Source organism: Anomaloglossus baeobatrachus, chromosome 7 (assembly GCF_048569485.1).
Source record: "Anomaloglossus baeobatrachus isolate aAnoBae1 chromosome 7, aAnoBae1.hap1, whole genome shotgun sequence".
Lineage (NCBI taxonomy): Eukaryota > Metazoa > Chordata > Amphibia > Anura > Aromobatidae > Anomaloglossus > Anomaloglossus baeobatrachus.
The window spans coordinates 185,696,003-185,720,131 of record NC_134359.1 but is presented as its reverse complement, the minus strand read 5'-3'; the positions used below and the strand labels follow the sequence as shown (position 1 = coordinate 185,720,131).

Below are 24,129 nucleotides of genomic sequence, written 5' to 3'. Positions count from 1 at the left end.
ACATTGATCAATGCGATTGCTAAATATCTCCTTTTTCCTAATATTCATAGCAGGTATGCAATTCATTATTCACATGTTCAAATTAGCAAGTAGCATTTTTCATTGTATATTCCAATATTTTTCCATATGCTTGAGGCATTATACCATTATCTAAGTTTGATGTGCAGCCTTATTCTTATATATATAGTATGTATTTTTGGCTTGCACTCATATATATATTAGTGCTCACTTCAGTTATCCTATTCAGTTATATGTAGTTTTTTTTTTTTTTTCTGAATGTGAACACAGCTCCGCCCCTTTCGGCCATGTTTTTTCCATCTCCTATATAAGAAAGTCCTTAGTTACCCCTCTCCACCCATAGCAGTTTTTAATTGCAATGAGATGACACACAGTTAGGGTCACAGAGCTAGGGACCCCAATATAGAGATATACCTTGACGAGGTTTTGGGGCTCAGTTACATTGATCAATGCGATTGCTAAATATCTCCTTTTTCCTAATATTCATAGCAGGTATGCAATTCATTATTCACATGTTCAAATTAGCAAGTAGCATTTTTCATTGTATATTCCAATATTTTTCCATATGCTTGAGGCATTATACCATTATCTAAGTTTGATGTGCAGCCTTATTCTTATATATATAGTATGTATTTTTGGCTTGCACTCATATATATATACAGGGCCGGATTATAGGCGGGGCAGACGGGGCTCCAGCCCAGGGGCCCCCACCAAAAGAGCTTTTAAGGGGGCCCCCACCATACTTGGCACCTGTCAGCATTTTTTTTTCTTCACACCCTCTCCCCCTCCGTAAAGACAGTCTAATAAATCAGCTGTGTTTTCGGGGGGGGGAGGCGCGGGGTGTTGAAGCACCCCTATTTATTTGTATCTGCGTCTTTAAGACGCAAAAACAAACTGCGGGCACAGGACGCTGATTGACACCGGAAGTACCAGCGGCCGCTTGTACTTCCGGGGTCAGGTGTGCTAATGCTCCCTGCTATGTGCTGCGGCCGTACCCAGCGAGGGGCGGGCAGCTGCCCCCCCTCCCTCCCCCTCCCCCTCCCTAGAAGCAGGGGCACGGTGTAGTGTGCGGCTGTATCTGCTGTCCCCGCTGCGCTCCTCTACACTGTGTGCATGCCAGGCACACTAGCAGGAGGCAGCGCGCTGTGCTCTGTCGGCTCTGCTGTGTGCTGTGCTCGGCATGCACCCAGTGTAGAGAAGCGCAGCAGAGCCGATGACCTCAGCTTCCTCTTTCCGTTCCTATTCAAATGTATTTGCATCTTTCAGACGTAAATACATTTGAACAGCGCGCCGGGACCCGGACCCGCCCCCGACGTGCAGCAACGTGATGAGATCAGCACCTTGCTGACGTCATCACAGTGCTGCAGGCGCCACACAGGGGACAAGAGGAAGCGAGCGCTCCATGAAGGAGCTGAAGAGACAGGTGTAATTAATGGGGATGAGTGAGGAGGGGCTGAGGACACAACGGGGAACATTTGTGAAGGAACACAGCTCTGTGACAGGCAGAGGAGGAGTACTGTATTCCGAGGAAGGGGGGAGGAGTGTGTAGTGATGGGGCAGTGTAATTTGTGTGTGTAGGGGGTGATGAGGGTTGTAGGGTTGTATTGTGTGTGGGGGAGGGGTAATGGAGGGTGCATTGTATCGTGTGTGTGGGGAAGGGTAATGGAGGGTGCATTGTATTCTGTGTGGGGAAGGGTAATGAGGGGTGCATTGTATTGTGTGTGGGGGAGGGTTAATGGGGGGGTGCATTGTATTGTGTGTGGGGGAGGGTTAATGGGGGGTGCATTGTATTGTGTGTGGGGGAGGGTTAATGGGGGGGTGCATTGTATTGTGTGTGGGGGAGGGTTAATGGGGGGGTGCACTGTATTGTATGTGGGGGGACGGGTAATGGGGGGGTGCATTGTATTCTCTGTGTGTGTGTGTGTGTGTGTGTGTGTGTGTGTGAGGTGATGTGGGGTGCATTGTGTGTGTGTGTTTGTGAGGTGATGTGGGGTGCATTGTGTGTGTGTGTGTGAGGTGATGTGGGGTGCATTCTGTGTGTGTGTGTGAGATGATGTGGGGTGCATTGTGTGTGTGTGTGTGTGTGTGTGTGTGAGGTGATGTGGGGTGCATTGTGTGTGTGTGTGTGTGTGTGTGTGTGTGTGTGTGTGTGAGGTGATGTGGGGTGCATTGTGTGTGTGTGTGTGTGTGTAGGAGGTGATGTGGGGTGCAGTGTGTGTGTGGGGGGGCTGCATTGTAGTGTGTGGTGATGTGGGGTGCATTGTGTGTGTTTAGGAGGTGATGTGGGGTGCATTGTGTGTGTGTGTGTGTGTAGGGGGTGCATTGTAGTGTGTGTGTGTGTGTGTGTGTAGAGGGTACATTGTAGTGTGTGTGTGTCAGAGCTGTGTGTGTAAGAAGCAGTACTGTGTGTGTGTATATATGAATTAGAGCAGTCTGTGCGGCCCCCCCCCAGAACTATATGGGTCCCCCAGAGCGCTATGTCACCCATCGCAGTAATGAGTACACCACCAGAGCTGTTTGCCACTCCAGTAACGTCTATGCCCCCTGCCCCTCCTGTGATGTATATACAGCAGTGCTGTCAGTGTGCAGTCATGTCTGTTAGTGACAGCCATCGTGAAACACAGCCACATGTCCTGAAGGAGCTGGACGGAAACAAGCGGGAGAGGTGAGTGAGGCTGCTGGCGACTTCCCCATATTAATACCTGTAAAGGCTCATGCACACGTAACTGCTGAATATTCTGCAGCGATGTGACAGCACATGTGCGCATCAAATCGCTGCAGAAACACTGCATAATGGATGCAGTTTTTCTGTACAGAAAATCCGATTTCATGCGCTATGGCTGCTTCCCCCACCATAGACAGAGCGGGAGCTGCATCCATAGCGCACGGAATAATTGACATGCTCATTTTATGAACGCACAGATTTGGGTCAACATTTTAGCACCCAAATCACTGCGTTCATAAAAGCTACGTGCGCGCGTATCATGCACAATCTACATAGCTTGTATAGGGGACGCAGAACGCATGCATTTACACTGCAGTGCTATACGCAGTGTAAATGCATGGAATTACACAACGTGCGCACGACCCCTAATGCGTCTGTGTCTGCATATATGTCAGTGTATATGACTGTGCATATATTTGTCTGTTTATATGTATTTTTCTGAATTTGTCTTCAAATATGTATATGTATGCCTGTATGTGTATGTGCGTGTCTGTGTGTGGATGGGGTCCACTGAGACTCTTTCACCCGGAGGCCACAAAAACCTGGAGCCGGCCCTGGCTGCCTTAACATTGGGATCAGTAAAAAATGTGAGTAAAGCGGGCTTTACATGCTACAATATATCTAACGATGTGTCGACGGGGTCACGTCGTAAGTGACGCACATCCGTCATCGTTAGTGATATTGTAGTGTGTGACAGCTACGTGCGACCCTGATTGTGCGTTAAAACGTTGATCGCATGCACGTCGTTCATTTTCTAAAAATTGAACGTCTGGTTGTTCATCGTTCTTGAGGCAGCACACATCGCAGTGTGTGACACCCCGGGAACAATGAACTGCAGCTTACCTGCGTACTGTCGGCAATGCGGAAGGAAGGAGGTGGGCGGGATGTTTACGCCCCGCTCATCTCCGCCCCTCCGCTTCTATTGGCCGGCCGCTGTGTGACGTTGCTGTGACGCCGAATGTCCCTCCCACTCCAGGAAGTGGATGTTCGCTGCCCACAGCGAGGTCGTTTGGAAGGTACGTGTGATGGGGGTAATCGTTTGTGCGACACGGGCAACAAATTGATGGGGGCGTGTGTGATCGCATACGAGATCGAAATGTGTAAAGCAGCCTTAACTCTACTATCTGTGTATAAGTGACGGATGTGAGTGATCCTGGACTGTGTCTGTATTGTAGTACTGTAAATCTGAATGTGGCAGAACAGGATAAATGTTCATTGGATTTCTATCTAAATGCTACAGTTCGCGCTCTACTGTTATGGCTAAAAATGTTAACGTTATGGGGCCCCCACCAGATTTTCTGCCCAGGGGCCCCCACCAACCTTAATCCGGCCCTGTATATATATTAGTGCTCACTTCAGTTATCCTATTCAGTTATATGTAGTTTTTTTTTTTTTCTGAATGTGAACACAGCTCCGCCCCTTTCGGCCATGTTTTTTCCATCTCCTATATAAGAAAGTCCTTAGTTACCCCTCTCCACCCATAGCAGTTTTTAATTGCAATGAGATGACACACAGTTAGGGTCACAGAGCTAGGGACCCCAATATAGAGATATACCTTGACGAGGTTTTGGGGCTCAGTTACATTGATCAATGTGATTGCTAAATATCTCCTTTTTCCTAATATTCATAGCAGGTATGCAATTCATTATTCACATGTTCAAATTAGCAAGTAGCATTTTTCATTGTATATTCCAATATTTTTCCATATGCTTGAGGCATTATACCATTATCTAAGTTTGATGTGCAGCCTTATTCTTATATATATAGTATGTATTTTTGGCTTGCACTCATATATATATATTAGTGCTCACTTCAGTTATCCTATTCAGTTATATGTAGTTTTTTTTTTTTTTCTGAATGTGAACACAGCTCCGCCCCTTTCGGCCATGTTTTTTCCATCTCCTATATAAGAAAGTCCTTAGTTACCCCTCTCCACCCATAGCAGTTTTTAATTGCAATGAGATGACACACAGTTAGGGTCACAGAGCTAGGGACCCCAATATAGAGATATACCTTGACGAGGTTTTGGGGCTCAGTTACATTGATCAATGCGATTGCTAAATATCTCCTTTTTCCTAATATTCATAGCAGGTATGCAATTCATTATTCACATGTTCAAATTAGCAAGTAGCATTTTTCATTGTATATTCCAATATTTTTCCATATGCTTGAGGCATTATACCATTATCTAAGTTTGATGTGCAGCCTTATTCTTATATATATAGTATGTATTTTTGGCTTGCACTCATATATATATATTAGTGCTCACTTCAGTTATCCTATTCAGTTATATGTAGTTTTTTTTTTTTTTTTTTTCTGAATGTGAACACAGCTCCGCCCCTTTCGGCCATGTTTTTTCCATCTCCTATATAAGAAAGTCCTTAGTTACCCCTCTCCACCCATAGCAGTTTTTAATTGCAATGAGATGACACACAGTTAGGGTCACAGAGCTAGGGACCCCAATATAGAGATATACCTTGACGAGGTTTTGGGGCTCAGTTACATTGATCAATGCGATTGCTAAATATCTCCTTTTTCCTAATATTCATAGCAGGTATGCAATTCATTATTCACATGTTCAAATTAGCAAGTAGCATTTTTCATTGTATATTCCAATATTTTTCCATATGCTTGAGGCATTATACCATTATCTAAGTTTGATGTGCAGCCTTATTCTTATATATATAGTATGTATTTTTGGCTTGCACTCATATATATATATTAGTGCTCACTTCAGTTATCCTATTCAGAAAGACAGAGACAGACAGGGAAAGAGACAGACAGAGACAAACGGTGAAAGAGACAGACAGAGACAGACGGTGAAAGAGACAGACAGAGACAGACGGGGAAAGAGACAGAGACAGACCTGGAAAGAGACAGACCTGGAAAGAGACAGACCTGGAAAGAGACAGGCAGAGACAGACCTGGAAAGAGACAGACCTGGAAAGAGACAGACCTGGAAAGAGACAGACGGAGCACATTACTTGGCCAATTTAGTTAAATCTGTGTGGAATATCTGTGGCGTTGAAATATATGTTGTGAAATGCTTCTATTAGCTTAGTTTTTGCTTTTAATAATTACATTTCTATCTATTTCTTTTGTGGTTTTTGTGTGCAGAATACATTTTTGTTAATACATTCTATTTTGTTAACAACAGTTATTAACCGAAGCCGGGTAGTACAGCTAGTATAATATGAAGCTGAGTGTATGTATGTGTGTATGCCCGCTAAAGGAATCCACACCGTTCCATTTACAATCACAAAACTTTGCACAGACACCTCATTTGATTCAGGGAATGTCACAGACTATGTTTTGAGGGAACATTTTAACCTTGCTCTTTACAGTTATTCACCCCCCAAAAAATGCTTACTTACTGTTTGCATGTGTGAGGTAATATATTGGCTGTTTTGACAGCCTGGATATTTATCAGGTGGCCTATAGTAACCACAGTTCTACTTCTATTTTGCTACAGGTCATTAATACCAAATACCACAATGTTTGTCTGCTATTTCATCCTTCTGCTATTTCATCCTTCTTCTCTGCACGATTCCTAAAACTTAACATGGACAAAACAGAGTTTATTGTCTTTCCTCCTCCTCACTCACCTCCTCCAACAAGCCTTTCCATCAAACTTGATGGTTGCTCACTCACCCCAGTCTCACAAGCTCGTTGCCTTGGAGTAACCCTCGACTCTGCTCTATCCTTCAAGCCACACATCCAAGCCCTCTTCAACTCATGCCGATTACAACTCAAAAATATCTCCCGGATCCGTGCTTTTCTTAACCAAGAATCTTCAAAAACATTAGTGCATGCCCTCATCATCTCCCGCCTCGACTACTGCAACCTCCTGCTCTCTGGCCTCCCTTCCAACACTCTTGCACCCCTCCAATCTATCCTAAACTCTGCAGCCCGCTTAATCCACCTCTCCCCTCGCTACTCCCCAGCCTCGCCACTCTGCCAATCCCTTCACTGGCTTCCCATCGCCCAACGACTCCAGTTCAAAACATTAACCATGACATACAAAGCCATGCACAACCTGTCTCCTCCCTACATCTGTGACCTAGTCTCCCAGTACCTACCTGCACGCAACCTTAGATCCTCACAAGATCTCCTTCTCTGCTCCTCTCTTATTTCCTCTTCCCACAATCGTGTACAAGATTTCTCCCGTGCATCCCCCATACTCTGGAACGCTCTACCTCAGCACATCAGACTCTCCCCTACCGTGGAAAGCTTCAAGAGGAACCTCAAGACCCACCTCTTCCAACAAGCCTACAACCTACAATAGCCCTCAGCCCAGTAGACCACTGCGCAACCAGCTCTGTCCTCACCTATTGTACCATCACCCATTCCCTGTAGACTGTGAGCCCTCGCGGGCAGGGTCCTCTCTCCTCCTATACCAGTCTGTCTTGTACTGTTAATGATTGTTGTACGTATACCCTCTTTCACTTGTAAAGCGCCATGGAATAAATGGCGCTATAATAATAAATAATAATAATAATAATAATAATAGGAGCTCTGATTGTTTGCTATAGGCAACAAAGGACATTCTTAGTATAAGAAGCTTATGTGTCAGTTAATATGATTTTGGTGGTGAAAGAGAAAAGAAGAAGAAGAAGAGTGGGAGAGAGGGAAAGAGAGAGAGAATAGGAGAGAGGAGAGTGGGAGAGAGGGAGAGAGAAGGCAAAAGGGAGGGAGAGAGAAGAAGAGTGGGAGAGAGAGAGAGAGTGGAAGAGAGTGGGAGAGAGACAGCGGGAGAGTGTGAGAGTTGGTGAGAGGGAGAGTGGGAGAAAAGGAGATATACAGAGAGAGAGAGAGACTTAGGATCTGAAAAAAAGAATTGTTGCTCTACATAAAGATAGCCTAGGCTATAAGGCGATAGCCAACATCCTAAAACTGAGCTGCAGCAGGACCATACAGCAGTTAAGCCCATACAAGACAGGTTGCACTCAGAACAGGCTTCCATATAGTTGACTGAAGAAGTTGAGTGCACTTGCTTAATTCAAAATAGCCGTATGAGTGCCCAAACAGCTGGGAAAAACAGTGAGTACACCTCTTAGTGAAAATGGACAAATTGAGCCCAATTAGCCATTTTCCCTCCCTGGTGTCATGTAACTCCTTAGTGTTACAAGATCTCTGGTGTGAATGGGGATCAGGTGCGTTAAATATGGCGTTATCACTCACACTCACTCTCACACACTCTCTCATACTGGTAATTCTGGTAATTGGAAGTTTAACATGGCATCTGATGGCAAAGAATTCTCTGAGAAGGTGAAAAAAAGATTTGTTGCTCTACATAAAGGTGACCTAGGCTATAAGAAGATTGCCTACACTCTGAAACTGAGCTGCAGCTCAGTGGTCAAGACCATACAATGGTATTACAAGACAGGTTCCATTCCAAACAGGCATCCCCATGGTTGACCATGCAAGTTAAATGAACGTGCTCAGCATCATTTCCAGAGGTTGTCTTTTCAAAATAGACGTATGAGTGCTGCCAGAATTGCTGCAAAGGTTAAAGGTGTTAGGGATCAGCCTGTCAGTGCTCAGACCATACACCGCACACTGCATCAAATTGGTCAGCATGGCTGTCGTCCCAGAAGGAAACCTCTTATAAAGATGACGCAAAAGAAAACCTGCAAACAGTTTTCTGAAGAGAAGCAGACTAAGGAAATAGATTTGTGGAACTATGCCCTGTAGCTTGATGAGACCAATATAAACTTATTTGGTTCAGATGGAGTCAAGTGTGTGTGGCACCAACCAGGTGAGGAATATAAAGACAATTGTGTCTTGCTTCCAGTCAAGCATGGTGGTGGGAGTGTCATGGTTTGGGGCTGCATGAGTGAAGCCGGCTGTGGGGAGCTACAGTTTATTGAAGGAACCATGAATACCAACATGTACTGTGATATACTAAAGCAGAGCATGATCCCTCATTTTGAAAACTGGGCTGCAGGACAGTATTTCAACATGATAAAGAAACTGAGTGTAAAGGTGCTGGACTCGCCAAGCATGTCTCCAGACCTAAAACCTATTGAGCATCTGTTGGACATCCTGAGATGGAAGGTGGAGAAGTGCAAGGTCCCTAGAATCCAGGAGCTCTGTGATGTCATCATGGAGGAGTGGAAGACAATTCCAGTGGCAACCACTGAACCTTCAGTAACCTCCATGCCAAAGAGAGGTAAGGCAATGCTTGAAAATAATGGTGGCCACAGAAAAAAATGACACTTTGGACACAATTTGGCCATTTTCACTTATGGGTATACTCACTTTTGTTGCCTGCGTTTTAAACATTAATGGCTGTATGTTTAGTTATTTAGCGGGCAAAACAAAGTTACACTCTTATATTGTTATACAAGCTGTACACTGACACTTTTACATTGTATCAAAGTGTCATATCTTCAGTATTATCTCATGAAAAGATATAATAAAATATATACCAAAATGTGAGGGGTGTACTCACTTTAGTGATATACTGTGTATACACCGATGAGCAAAAGGGTAAAAATTCTTTGACCTTTCAACTTTCAGGCTCCATGCCACGCCATCCCCTAGAGCTTTGAACGTGAGACTACCTTCATTTTTTGGATAATAACCGTGGCTATCTCAAACATCAATTAGACTTGCAACTATTTAGCATATGATTAGTTATGCAGATTCTTGTCATGTCACTGTATTATTACTGTTTGCTCAAGGTGGTAGAAAAATCTCTTTCTTCCTGTATGCTACAAATTGCAACCTGTTCTCACATTCCCTAATAGCTCAATGTGTTATTAGTTTGATTCCCAAACAAAAGGTCACTGGTTCGAATCAACCAGTAGCCATAAAGAACATTTCCTAATAAAAGAGAAACAACATCATCCAGCTTATTGATAGTGGTCTCTCGGCCACGAAAATTGTCACACTGCATCTTGTGAGTGAAATGACAGTTGGAAGACTACAAAATGAAGTCTATCCAAAGGCCAAGAGGTGAACATCCAGGCACAATTTCGGAGTCAACAAGTAGGCTCATCACAAAGTTATCAGTTCTGGTGCGATAAACACAGTAGTAGAGGTGGTTTGTATGCTTTGTGATAGTGAGATCACAGACATCCATACAAGGACCCTGCAACTCTCTTTACACAACTCTGGAATGGTGGCCTGAAAAAATTTGAAAAAGCCTCACTTCAATATCGTTATAAGAAAATTTGTCTTGAGTTTGCAAAAAAAAAGTATGAAAAGTGGACAGTACAAGAAGAAGATAGGAAACAGGTTACTTGAAGCAATGAGATGAAAGTTAATATCTAGGCTCTGATGGGTGCAAATGGGTCTGGAAGAAACAGGGGCTAATGGATTTAGAAATTGAAAAAATTGTCAAGTTTCATGGAGGTAGCCTGATTATATGGTGTTGTTTCACAGCCAAAGGAATTGAATACTTAATCAGGATAGATAGTGGTCTCAATGCTGAGCTATATGTGAGTATTCTACAAGATGAGTTACTTCATACACTAGTAGTATGGGTATGAAAAAGATGACATAGTGTGCTGGCAGGACAAGGATCCGAAGCAAATGTCGAGATTGGTGAAGAAATGGTTCAATGACAATGCAGTAGAGGTGCTGGATTGGCCTTCACAGTCTCCAGACCTCAAACCAAGCAAACACTTGTGCGTAGAGTTGAAGAAAAAGCTGTATACCCAAGTAAGTTGACCAGTATGCACCGACATTGGGACCGTGTAGAAGAGACCTGAAATCAGATTTTGGTTGAGACATCCTTGAATCTGATCAAGAGCATGCCCAGAAGGATTCAGGTAGGGTTGAAAGCCAAAGGTGTGTTTAAGAAATGTTTATACAAATTTAAATTTAGATTTGTTTAGGAGCAAAGCAGTAACATTGTATTGACATGACAACTGTATATCTAATCATATGCTAAATAGCTACAAGTCAAATTTATGTATGAGGGAGCCAAGATTATTGTCTATAAAATGAAGGTAGTCTCATGCTCAAAGCTGTAGTGGATGGTGAGATAGGGAGCCTGAAAGTCAAAGGTTCAAAACATTGTTTCCCTTTTGCTTGTCAGGGTATATGTACTTGCCAGGTCCTGTCCTTGTTTTCTTCAGATCCAAGGACAGTCGTGGAGGGTCAGACATGATGAGGAGGAGGGGAACAGCGGACTGCTGGCTGCTTCCTGTCCTGTCCTGGGGTCTGCACACTGCCGTGCTGTCCCTCCCCCATCCTTTCTAATTCTGACCTGACACTGCCGGAAGAAAGTGAGAGAGAGACACGCACAAGGAGTACAAAGTATGTACATTACCCTAATATAAATCCTCAATACACTGCATGGAGGGCCTTTGTGGATGGGGCACTGGCCGACTGGCTAGTCTGTCCCCCTCCCAATACAGCCTGTGCACTTACAGTTAGGTCCAGAAATATTTGGACAGTGACACAAGTTTTGTTATTTTAGCTGTTTACTAAAACATGTTCAGAAATACAATTATATATATAATATGGGCTGAAAGTGCACACTCCCAGCTGCAATATGAGAGTTTTCACATCCAAATCGGAGAAAGGGTTTAGGAATCATAGCTCTGTAATGCATAGCCTCCTCTTTTTCAAGGGACCAAAAGTAATTGGACAAGGGACTCTAAGGGCTGCAATTAACTCTGAAGGCATCTCCCTCGTTAACCTGTAATCAATGAAGTAGTTAAAAGGTCTGGGGTTTATTACAGGTGTGTGGTTTTGCATTTGGAAGCTGTTGGTGTGACCAGACAACATGCGGTCTAAGGAACTCTCAATTGAGGTGAAGCAGAACATCCTGAGGCTAAAAAAAAAGAAAAAATCCATCAGAGAGATAGCAGACATGCTTGGAGTAGCAAAATCAACAGTCGGGTACATTCTGAGAAAAAAGGAATTGACTGGTGAGCTTGGGAACTCAAAAAGGCCTGGGCGTCCACGGATGACAACAGTGGTGGATGATCGCCGCATACTTTCTTTGGTGAAGAAGAACCCGTTCACAACATCAACTGAAGTCCAGAACACTCTCAGTGAAGTAGGTGTATCTGTCTCTAAGTCAACAGTAAAGAGAAGACTCCATGAAAGTAAATACAAAGGGTTCACATCTAGATGCAAACCATTCATCAATTCCAAAAATAGACAGGCCAGAGTTAAATTTGCTGAAAAACACCTCATGAAGCCAGCTCAGTTCTGGAAAAGTATTCTATGGACAGATGAGACAAAGATCAGCCTGTACCAGAATGATGGGAAGAAAAAAGTTTGGAGAAGAAAGGGAACGGCACATGATCCAAGGCACACCACATCCTCTGTAAAACATGGTGTAGGCAACGTGATGGCATGGGCATGCATGGCTTTCAATGGCACTGGGTCACTTGTGTTTATTGATGACATAACAGCAGACAAGAGTAGCCGGATGAATTCTGAAGTGTACCGGGATATACTTTCAGCCCAGATTCAGCCAAATGCCGCAAAGTTGATCGGACAGCGCTTCATAGTACAGATGGACAATGACCCCAAGCATACAGCCAAAGCTACCCAGGAGTTCATGAGTGCAAAAAAGTGGAACATTCTGCAATGGCCAAGTCAATCACCAGATCTTAACCCAATTGAGCATGCATTTCACTTGCTCAAATCCAGACTTAAGACAGAAAGACCCACAAACAAGCAAGACCTGAAGGCTGCGGCTGTAAAGGCCTGGCAAAGCATTAAGAAGGAGGAAGGAGGAAACCCAGCGTTTGGTGATGTCCATGGGTTCCAGACTTAAGGCAGTGATTGCCTCCAAAGGATTCGCAACAAAATATTGAAAATAAAAATATTTTGTTTGGGTTTGGTTTATTTGTCCAATTACTTTTGACCTCCTAAAATGTGGAGTGTGTATAAAGAAATGTGTACAATTCCTACAATTTCTATCAGATATTTTTGTTCAAACCTTCAAATTAAACGTTACAATCTGCACTTGAATTCTGTTGTAGAGATTTCATTTCAAATCCAATGTGGTGGCATGCAGAGCCCAACTCGCGAAAATTGTGTCACTGTCCAAATATTTCTGGACCTAACTGTATGTACATGTTAAAGGGAACCTAATAGCAGGATTTCACCCCCAAATTATTTATATGTGCATATAGTACTTTCAAAGACAAGTCCAGCTATTATATGGCCAGTCCATTCCTCTGTTAATGAGAAATCAATGTTTGAATTGATATGCAAAAGAGACTGAAAAACTATTGCAGATCTGAAGCCTTTGTCTTTCCAGCTCTATTCTCCACTCAGTGCCACCTCCTCCTGCTTGACTTACAGTCTCTGTGCTGGGTGACTTAAGGCAAGGGAGCTGTCACTCAAACAGGAGGAGGCGGCAATGGGTGGAAAATAGAGCTGGAGTGTCAAAAGCTTCAGATCTTCTACAAACGTTTTTCAGTCTCATTTGCATGTCAATTGAAACGCTGATTTCTCAGTTACAGAGGAATGGACTGGCCATATAAAGGAATTGGTGCACTTGTCTTTGAAAAAGCCACATGTACAAACAGTATAAATAATTTGGGTTGTGAAATTCTGATTACAGATTCCCTGTACTTCATAAATGTCAATTAAAAATTACATGTTTATTTGCTTTCTAAGGTAAAGTGGAAATATATTCTTCACTTTTAAGAATTTACCACTGTATACAAAAATACATATAACATAATTGTTTTGGGTTTTTTTTAAATATGTTAATATATACAAACCATTCACACTCTGGAAATATTTTGCTATAAAATATTTTATAGAAACATCTTCCCAGGTTCAAAACTTTAAATCTATAGATAATGATACTTCTGCTTTAGAATGAATGCAATTGACTATATAAATATATTTTCCATTTCTTGGCTTACTCCAATACACATTAAATATGAAAATCCCATTCACCTCGGATGTGGCTTAGATTTTATCAGACCTGACTCACACAAAACTAGCTATTTCAAAACCAATCAATGAGAATGTTTTCAAGGACATAGATGTGTGAAATAAGGTGAGACTTCATTAACTCCTTCACTGCAGAGAAATATCATAATGAACATATTCAAATAGAAACTGCAATTGGCTTTTGGGTACAGGTTTAGAAAAGAAAGCAATGAAAACCTAAGGCAACTGGATAAATAATCCTAATTTCTTAATACATTTTTCCAGTATGTTTTTGTTAAGAAAAGCTTGTTTGATCTAATGATTTCCCCCCCCATTTTTATCAGTCTAAATTAACTCTGTAAGAAGAATGTCGGTATTTCCAACCCTGTGTCAATAGTAGCTGAACTTAGCATTCTATACATTGGTCCCGCAGTTCCACTTCCATCTTGGTGTGTAGGTTGTCCTTCATTGGCTTCCATCAGAATTGTCACTGCTGACTACATTCATTAATTCTACTTCCATTATTACTAACTATGCATTGAATACTAACTAATGATATTGCCCTGTCAGCGCTCCTCAGTTGACAGAGAGATGCATGCATGCATAAAAGAAAAAAAATGTGATCACAAGAACAGGGCCATTTCTTATTAATTTATTTCTTCTGCTGGAATTTATCGACAGACAGTTATGTGATCACAATATTTGCTTCTTGTTATTTTGTTCCTATAAGTCTACATTCCAGCGATCAGTGTCTGTTGAGTTTTTGAGGCAGCTGAATTTTCGCATCAATCTCGCACCAAAGTTCACTTGCCTCTTTCCTTGTGTTTTTTTAGGTATGTAATTTTTATGCGTTTTTGATGCATGCATTTTTGTCTCAATAAAGTCAGTTGAAAGACAAGGAGCACAGTAAAGTTACCCAGAGCAAAGAAACAAGTTTATTATACAGATTATGGTGGAATAAAATCATCATAATTATAACCTTCACCATCCCAGAAACGCTGTAACTGCCCATGTCCTAATACACACAAATGTTTTTATTTCTCTCTTCTAATGTCTTTCAGATTTCCATTTGTGGACCACAGCAGAGCTGCATAGCTTTTTTTCCCAATAAAATGGTGAAACAGAGAAAGTGTGGGGGAGTGTATTTTCTAATAAACTATTTGTGAGTGTGAGGTTTTTTTTCTTTTTACTTACTGGCTTAGTAATGGGGTTGTCTTATAGACCCCTCTACATTAATAACACCAGGGCTTGAATCTAGCTGACACTACACAGCTGACATCAACCCCAACTACCATTACCCTGATTGCAAACACACCAGGGCAATTGGGAAGAGCCAAGGCACAGCGCCAGAATTGGCACATCTAATATGATGCACCACTCCTGGGGCAGCTGATGGCTGGTATTTTTAGGCTGGGAAGCGCTCAATAACCATGGGTCTTCCCAGCCTGATAATATCAGCCCCAGCTGCCTGCTTTAATTTTCAGGCACTAAAGAATACAAGTGTATAATATGTAGGGGGGTTGTGAAATTATATATCTGCAGAATATGAATCTCTCTATTCTATCAAATAAATGTCAGAAATAATTCTGATTTTTTATTTTTTATCATTGTGTGCTTTACTGATCAGGTTAATTTATTTTATATTTTGATAGATCGGAAATGTTTGAACACAGCAATACCAAATATGTGCATTTTTTTATTGTTTTGTTTTCAATGGAGCAAAAGGGGGGTGATTGAACTTTTTTTTTATTTTCTGATATTTTTGAAAAATTTAATTTTACACTTTTTCTTGTTTTTACTAGTCTCCTTAGGTGACTTGAAGCTGATCGCTTCTGCTGTACAGAGCAGGGCATCCGCATCACTCTGTACAGCAGAAATGCTGATCTCCTGTGAATGGTGGTGCTCACTGTCATGACAGTGGCAGGGGTCATCATCTGAATCCTGGCTATCCTGACAACCTATCGGTGCCCCATGATCACATTATGGGGCCGCCAATGGGGGCAGGGAATTTCGTGCTTCTCACTGGCTTGTTAAATCTTGCTGTCAGAGATTTAAAGTGGGATTTAACTAGTAAACAGACATTGGTAGATCTCTGATCCACCAGCGCCTGTTAGCTGCACATGTCGGCTGATCAGATCAACCAACATATGCGGGGAAACAAATGGGCTCACCACGTGAGCCCACATTAAAGGGGCTGCATGACCTTTGATGTACTGGTATGTCATAGGTTGTGAATTGGTTCAATTTGATGCAAGTTATCATCTAGTAGCTCCATACAAAATAAATTAACAAAATAAACTAACAAAATACCTCACAAACTTTTTCCAACATTGACATCCAAGAAGTAGCCAGATGGCAGTTTTGAAGTACAACCCAGCTCCCTTCTTTTATAGCCTTTTCTGTCATATGAAGAGCAATGGGTCCTTGCCCTTGCCCAAGAGATAGAGAGCTTAGCTTTGAGCCGCCGAAACCCTAAAAGTAAAGCAGATATGTTTAGTAATTTTATCAATACTAAAGAAAATGCTTCAGTAAAATACAGTACAAGTTGTCCTCTTTTAGATTAAAAGTGTTTGACATATAAATGTTTTATTTTTTTGCGTAAAAAAATCATAATTTTTAGCCCAATTGAAAATAATATAGATTAATGCAAATATTAAAGCAAAAAGTGATCAAAAATTGAGAAAATATTTTATGAACATCAAGCCATACAGTATTGTTACCGCACATCGTACTTTGTTTACAATATTCAGCAAATCAGTGATGAAATCAAATAAAGAGAAAAATGACTCAAAAACACAAAGGCCCCGATTCAGCAAACTGTTTACATTATAAATCTGGAGTAAAACACTTTGAAAAGTTGCTATTGCTAAATTTGTCCAGCTCCGCCAAAATAGGTGGAGCTATGGAGTGGCTGGGACAGGGCATGGCTCTGCCCGTCAAGTTCATCAATAGTGGTGGTATTTTTTACGCCAGAAATGTTACTCTAATCAATGTCTGGAGTAACACTTCTGCTGAGGAGCAAGGAGGTGAAACCCACTGAGAAGATGTGCCAAATTCATTTAGTGGCACGTGCCTGTTAAAGAATTCAGCACGTTAATCCGCATCATGCAGAATCATGTTATAGAGTAGTGGGAGCAAAGTAGATTTAGATATAGTTTGTGAAAAGAGATTCTGTACAGCCTGTGTTTTAAGCAATTTAACCTCTGCTCTTTAGGGATTTCAGTTCTGTGGGCAATCCTATCACAGAGCAATCTCTGTATACTCACGAATACAAAGAAAACTGTCAATCACTGATAGGACCGCCCACTGGACTAAAATACCAGAAAAAGACGGTATTATAACTGCCATCTCCTCTCAGTAATAAGAAAGGCTTCACTGAACACAGATTTTACATCAGAATTGAGAATTTTGATAAGGACTTATCAATTCTGGCCCAGACAGAAGCAAATTTGTCTGATAATGAATATTACAAAGTTACATATTTTCATGTGTACTATAGATTTATGAAATAAAAATCAAAATGACGGTTACACTTTAAGTATGGATAGAAAGAAGGCAATTAGGTTTTCTTTGCCTAATGAGCCCCAAAAGACTAAAAGGGTCTTATCTCCTTATCAGTGCTTACAATGACATTTATAAATGTTAATAAGTAAAGGAATATGAATATCCTCTATGTTGAAACGCATCCAACACACTATTGAAAGTGATGCTGGTAGACTGTTATTAAGTGTCCTATGTTACAAAACAAGTTTCATGTTATCAATATATATTTATATACAGTATGGTGCAGGTGGTATTGATGAAAAATATTTGCGTGACTACCTGATCATCAGCGAATTTCAATAATGCAGCCATCGGATCAGCACCAGGAGACAGAACAAAGATGAGTGGAGCACAGCAGTGGCTGTCACCAAATGCTTTAGACAGATCAAATGGAGGAGGTTCAATAAACTGACGCCCCAGATTCTCAGTTACAAATTCCTGAATCATTGGAATTACCTAGACAAAGTAATATTTATTGAGATGGATTCAGTAAAATTACCTGGAAACAATGTTATTACTACATTACACAATTAGGGTATTTGTATTCTTAAACTATATTTTAGTACGTTACAATTTCTGAGCAAGGGTGGAACTATAACAGCTATATACTATTCAACACTGTCTCATCTTGCAAAATGTGCCCAAGCAGGCTCTCTCCATAACTAGAGATGAGCGGATCCGTGGCGTTCAGTTCAGCGGATGCAGCCGGACTTTGGATAAAGTTCGGTTTGAAACCTGAACTTGAGATGAACCCCAATTGAAGACACTAATTGGGCAGTTTGGGTCTCTGCCTGCATGCATCCAGCCATAAATAGATAACGTCCGGGGGTGGATGGGTTTTTTTTTTCCCATTTTTTTGGTTTGTTCCACAGTACATCTGATCATGCTGTTGTTACCCCCAGTGCAAGCCGTTCACACACTGCAAGCAGCTCGCACTGGGCCGAGCACCAAGCGTACCTGAGCACAGCAATTCTCGCTTGAATGGTTTGCATACGTAAAGCACCCAAACTCCGAACTCAAACTCTGTTTTTTTTGTAAAGTCTGTGTTTGATACGAACACCGCACACCAAACCTTGGCTTCGCTCATTTCTATCCATAACTCAAATCATCAAACTTCATATCTATAACTCGGGCACTTCTAGATCTCTATTCAATTCTTCATAAAATATTCAATACTGTCCATTTCAGCAGAATGACATCATATAAACAAATAAACAGCCATTGATGAAGCGTAAGAGTAGAAAGAGACCGCACTCAATCTGCTGTGACGGATTTGTTTATTCAAACACGTGCAGAGTGGAGGGCTGGAGACACACTGTGAGCTGGCTCCTCAAGAATGGACGACAGCTGTTTCGCCCAAATTGGGCTTCCACAGGTCCACATGTGGAGCTACGGCTACACCCCTTTTAAAGGAGTGCTCACAGATTGCCCCAGACCACATAAAAACAAACAGGAGATTTGTGTATGCATATAAAATACATGTATCCATTTCCATGCATGAATTTACAACAAATTTTAAACATATAAAAGAACACACTTGAATAAAATGAAGCAATGGGTGATAGACAGGCAGAACTATCATAGGAACACAGATAGATCCACACGATCGTTTAACCCTTGGGGGCCCTGTGCCCCATAATTAATAATTAACCTAGCTTCCTCTTGTAGCAACAATTTGTGCAGGTCGCCCCCCTTCAAAGGGAGGGAGACCTTTTTAAGGCCGGCAAAACGCAAAACGTCGGGGTCACCATCATGACAATCCTGGATATGGGAAATTAATCTGGGAGAACCTTTCCCTGATGTTATTGAACTATAATGTTCCCTGAATCGCACATATAAGCATCTTATAGTCTTGCCTATGTAGAACCTGCCACAAGGGCAGAGCACCACATAGACCACAAACTTGGTTTTGCATGAGATGAATTGATGGACAGTGTGCAAGTGCGGGCCGACTTGTACGGAGCGACCTTTTAAATGCTGGCTGCAAAAACGACACTGACCGCACCGGTAATTCCCTGGTGGGCAGCATTTGTCTAGCCAGGTTGTCGAATTGGTAAGTCTGTTCCTCACAAGTCTGTCCCGCAAATTGCCGCATCGTCTGAACGATACCAAAGGATTGGACATTGTCCTGTCAGATAAAGCCGGATCATTCTTCAAAATGTGCCAATTTCTGCAAAGAGCAGTTCTAATGGCATGCTCCAGAGGTCCAAATTTAAAATTAAAGACAAACCTACCCAAATTGTCAACACATTTTCTGGTGTGGTTTTTACGGACAGACGTGGCGCCGTCTGATCTAGCTCTCTCACAGGCTGAATCAATCAGTTTTTTTGGGTAACCTCTTTGATGCAATCTAATCTTCAACTCCTGAGATTGTTGAAAAAAAGATTCCTCTGAACTGTTTGCCCTACGTACTCTCAGGAATTGACTGTAGGGCAAACCCGTCTTAATGTGGAGGGGGTGGGCACTTTGATAATGAAGAAGGGAGTTTGATGCCGTCGGCTTTCTGAACAACCTTGTACAAATATCGCCCTCCTTGATAGAAACCTCAATATCTAAAAAATTGAGAGTATCGCCACCATATGAGGAAGTAAAGGACATATTCATGGTGTTACAAGTGTTAAGATAGGACATGAAATCTGCAAAAAGGACCTAAGTGCCAGCCCACACTATGAATATGTCGTCCACATACCTCAAGAAATGGCGAATATATTTCAAAAAAGGGTTGGTGTCAGAAAAAACATATTTGCTTTCAAAGGAGCCCAAAAAAATATTGGCCATGGCACAAGAGACAGGGGTACCCATAGCGGTACCCCTGCACTGCAAGTACCAACTGTCCAAAAACATGAAAGCGTTTTTAGATAAAACGAAATCAAGGGCTTCCTCAATGAAACTGCAAAACAACGCATCTTTTCCAGTCTGCGCCACCAAATCCCTAGCAGTCTGTATACCCAAATTCTGAGGAATGCGGGTATACAGACTCTCCACATCAATCGAGGTTAAGGCAAAGCCCTCCTGCCATGTCATACCCTTTAGCAGTGTTAAAAAATCACTGCTATCCTTGACATAAGAGGGGATATGACTCATAATTGGTCTCAACAGCCAGTCCAAATAGTGCGACAAAGGCTCTGTTAAAGAGCCGATGCCGGCCACTATTGGGCGACCAGGTGGATTATCCCTGCTCTTATGTATCTTTGGTATGCAATACCAGTGGGGCTTTGTAGGAAAAGGAGGAATTAATTTATCAGCCTGTGAGCGAGACAGAAAACCCAGCCCCACGTATTTGTCCAGCAACCGCACCAAAGATTTCTTAAAATCTTGAATAGGATTTGCAGAAAGAGGACAATAGGTAGATCTGTCCATTAATTGTCTATTGCATTCCTTGATGTAATCATGTTTAGGAAGGAGGACAATGTTTCCTACCTTGTCAGCCTCGCGGAACACCGTGTCCTCCCAACCCTGCATGATACATATCGCAGCCTGTTCTTTTTGACTTAGATTCTGGATCGGCCTGGCGTACACCAATGACTCGACATCCTTCAAGACAGCTTCCTGATATAAATCAATCAAATTTCCAGGTACAGTAGGGGGACAAAAATCCGATTTTATCCCCTTAGTAAACCTTTCCAAACCTGGACTATTGCTGGAACCCACAATATCAGTTGAAACATTTGGCTCATTCAAGCTGAGCAACAACTCAGCGTCTTGAAGGATCCCAGAATCAAAGGCCCCTATCAGACCGGTCCGAGAATCAGCTATACTGCACGGAACATGTCCAGCAGGCGCTGTATGAGCTGTATTAGGCGCCATTTGGAAATGTTTGTGCAGATGGATCTTTCTAATGGCCTTAAAAAGATCAATCTTGAACTCAGCAAAATCGAACTTTTCCGGAATGCAATATTTAAAACCTTTAATTAATACAGAGACCATATCTGGAGTAAGAGTATGGGATGTTAGATTGATGATCGCATCGGTAGGGGGACAAGAAGTAGATTGGAAACTTAATTCCTCCAAGTTACAGACTTCCTCTTGCGACCTCTGCCCCGTGTGCCTTTTCCTGCCCCCCCGTCGGATCCGTTTCCTAAAGGGGTGGTGGGTGCAGCACCATGGGGATTAATACTAGAGGGGCCCGAGACCACGTCTTCAGATCCACTGGATTCTGAGTCCGTGGTCCAGTACCCCCTGTTAGAGCCAGCACTACCTCGTTTTTTTATGTGCGCTCTCTGTCTATAATTATGTGGCCCATCTTTTGTCCAACAAAAAATCTGTTTCTTTTCATAATCCTTCTTGTCCCTCAGGAACTTTTCCCTTTTTCTATGTTTTATTTCTGTCTGTACGGTCACCAAGCGTTTATCCAGCCTCTGACTAAAGGTGTTCCAATCATCCGCTGACATCCGTGCTTGGGTGTCATGCTTCAACGTATCTAATTCAGCAACCAATGCAGCATAATTATCCTTGTTTTTGTTTAATACTAAATGCAGTAATTTTCTAGAACACTCTAACTGAATGTTTTCCCACTGCACAGTAAACGTGGGATCCTCCTGGAAATGAGAAAGAGTCTTTATGACCCGGAGTCCACGTGGCACACGATCACAATCGACATATGACTGCAGGGATTGAATAGTCCAAAACAGTCTAACTTCTTTTTCCGCCAGAGTCTGTATCTGGAATTCCAGAGTTTTAACACCCAAAACTTCAGTGTCTTTCTTAAAATTGCAATCTCCAAAGAAGGAGCCAGCATCAGCTTGTCCAGCTAATAAGCCCGTGGTAGTGGACGGTACACCACCGCTGCTCTCCATATCCTCCATATCACAGGTTAAATCACAGTGCGGTAATTGAAAAAACCGCAACAAACGCGGAAAGTCCCGGAAATTCCCAGCGGTGTGCAACAAGGACTGGAAACAACAAATAATGTAATAAAGCAGGAGAGAAGCAAAGTCCTGCACCACCGCAGATTACCTGCAATATCGCTTACGGTACCGCCTGTGCCTGTGCTCGGGTGGAGAGCCTGGAGGGTCCGACAATCCAAGAGCGGGGTGCTGGTCATAAGGCAAAGTCCATTGATGAAGCGTAAGAGTAGAAAGAGACCGCACTCAATCCGCTGTGAAGGATTTGTTTATTCAAACACGTGCAGAGTGGAGGGCTGGAGACACACTGTGAGCTGGCTCCTCAAGAATGGACGACAGCTGTTTCGCCCAAATTGGGCTTCCACAGGTCCACATGTGGAGCTACGGCTACACCCCTTTTAAAGGAGTGCTCACAGATTGCCCCAGACCACATAAAAACAAACAGGAGATTTGTGTATGCATATAAAATACATGTATCCATTTCCATGCATGAATTTACAACAAATTTTAAACATATAAAAGAACACACTTGAATAAAATGAAGCAATGGGTGATAGACAGGCAGAACTATCATAGGAACACAGATAGATCCACACGATCGTTTAACCCTTGGGGGCCCTGTGCCCCATAATTAATAATTAACCTAGCCTCCTCTTGTAGCAACAATTTGTGCAGGTCGCCCCCCTTCAAAGGGAGGGAGACCTTTTTAAGGCCGGCAAAACGCAAAACGTCGGGGTCACCATCATGACAATCCTGGATATGGGAAATTAATCTCCCAGATTAATTTCCCATATCCAGGATTGTCATGATGGTGACCCCGACGTTTTGCGTTTTGCCGGCCTTAAAAAGGTCTCCCTCCCTTTGAAGGGGGGCGACCTGCACAAATTGTTGCTACAAGAGGAGGCTAGGTTAATTATTAATTATGGGGCACAGGGCCCCCAAGGGTTAAACGATCGTGTGGATCTATCTGTGTTCCTATGATAGTTCTGCCTGTCTATCACCCATTGCTTCATTTTATTCAAGTGTGTTCTTTTATATGTTTAAAATTTGTTGTAAATTCATGCATGGAAATGGATACATGTATTTTATATGCATACACAAATCTCCTGTTTGTTTTTATGTGGTCTGGGGCAATCTGTGAGCACTCCTTTAAAAGGGGTGTAGCCGTAGCTCCACATGTGGACCTGTGGAAGCCCAATTTGGGCGAAACAGCTGTCGTCCATTCTTGAGGAGCCAGCTCACAGTGTGTCTCCAGCCCTCCACTCTGCACGTGTTTGAATAAACAAATCCTTCACAGCGGATTGAGTGCGGTCTCTTTCTACTCTTACGCTTCATCAATGGACTTTGCCTTATGACCAGCACCCCGCTCTTGGATTGTCGGACCCTCCAGGCTCTCCACCCGAGCACAGGCACAGGCGGTACCGTAAGCGATATTGCAGGTAATCTGCGGTGGTGCAGGACTTTGCTTCTCTCCTGCTTTATTAAACAAATAAACAGCAACTTGTATTTGTAAGGAATTTTTCTTTTTCCACAAGAGTTTTGAAAGATGCTGAAATCAGTATGCACTACCTTAGCTGTAGCATGCTCGATGAACATTCAGTTCAGCAATGACCATCACTTACAAATGTGGTGCCAATATTAAAAAAGGGACAAAAACGAATCTTGTAAATTTCAGGTAAGTCTAACTTCTGTGTACAAAATCTTTGAGGGTCTCATAAGAGATGCTATCCTGGAGTGTCTCAATAAGAATAACTTCACGACCCAACATCAACACGGGATTATGAAAGATCAGTTCCAGACTGGACCAGTACAATGCCATAGATGGTGTCTATTTGGACTTTTTAAAGCCATATATCACATAAAAGATTGGTACATAAAATTGAAGTAATGGATTTTCTTGAAATATGTTATTGGGTTAACAACTGGTTTAATGATATAAAACAAATTGTTGTTATTAGTGGAACACACTCAGATTGGTTAACAGTGGGGATCACATGGGTCAGTTTTGGGCCCTCTTCTTTTTGATATTTAATCTACTTTTTGATATTTAATAACATTTTAAAGAACATACAGAGTAGATTATTTGCAGATGATACTAAACTCTTTTTAGATAGATTTAGATAAACTAGAAGGTTTGGC

General features: G+C 42.2%; 1 protein-coding gene and 1 long non-coding RNA gene across 2 annotated transcripts in view; one reads left to right on the top strand and one right to left on the bottom strand.

Annotated features, from left to right (window-relative positions):
• Positions 1-6,521, top strand: part of LOC142245259 (uncharacterized) — a 53,550-nt gene extending 47,029 nt beyond the window's left edge. Inside the window, exon 4 of the long non-coding RNA XR_012724754.1 lies at positions 6,216-6,521. This is a non-coding gene — a long non-coding RNA (uncharacterized LOC142245259). The remainder of the gene's footprint in view (positions 1-6,215) is intronic.
• DNAH7 (dynein axonemal heavy chain 7) overlaps positions 1-24,129 on the bottom strand; it is an 880,767-nt gene that overhangs the window by 141,764 nt on the left and 714,874 nt on the right. The window contains exons 54-55 of the mRNA XM_075317837.1: positions 17,426-17,602; positions 15,914-16,075 (exon numbers count right to left, since the gene is read on the bottom strand). Of these exons, the coding sequence (XP_075173952.1) occupies positions 15,914-16,075; positions 17,426-17,602 (339 nt within the window). The remainder of the gene's footprint in view (positions 1-15,913; positions 16,076-17,425; positions 17,603-24,129) is intronic.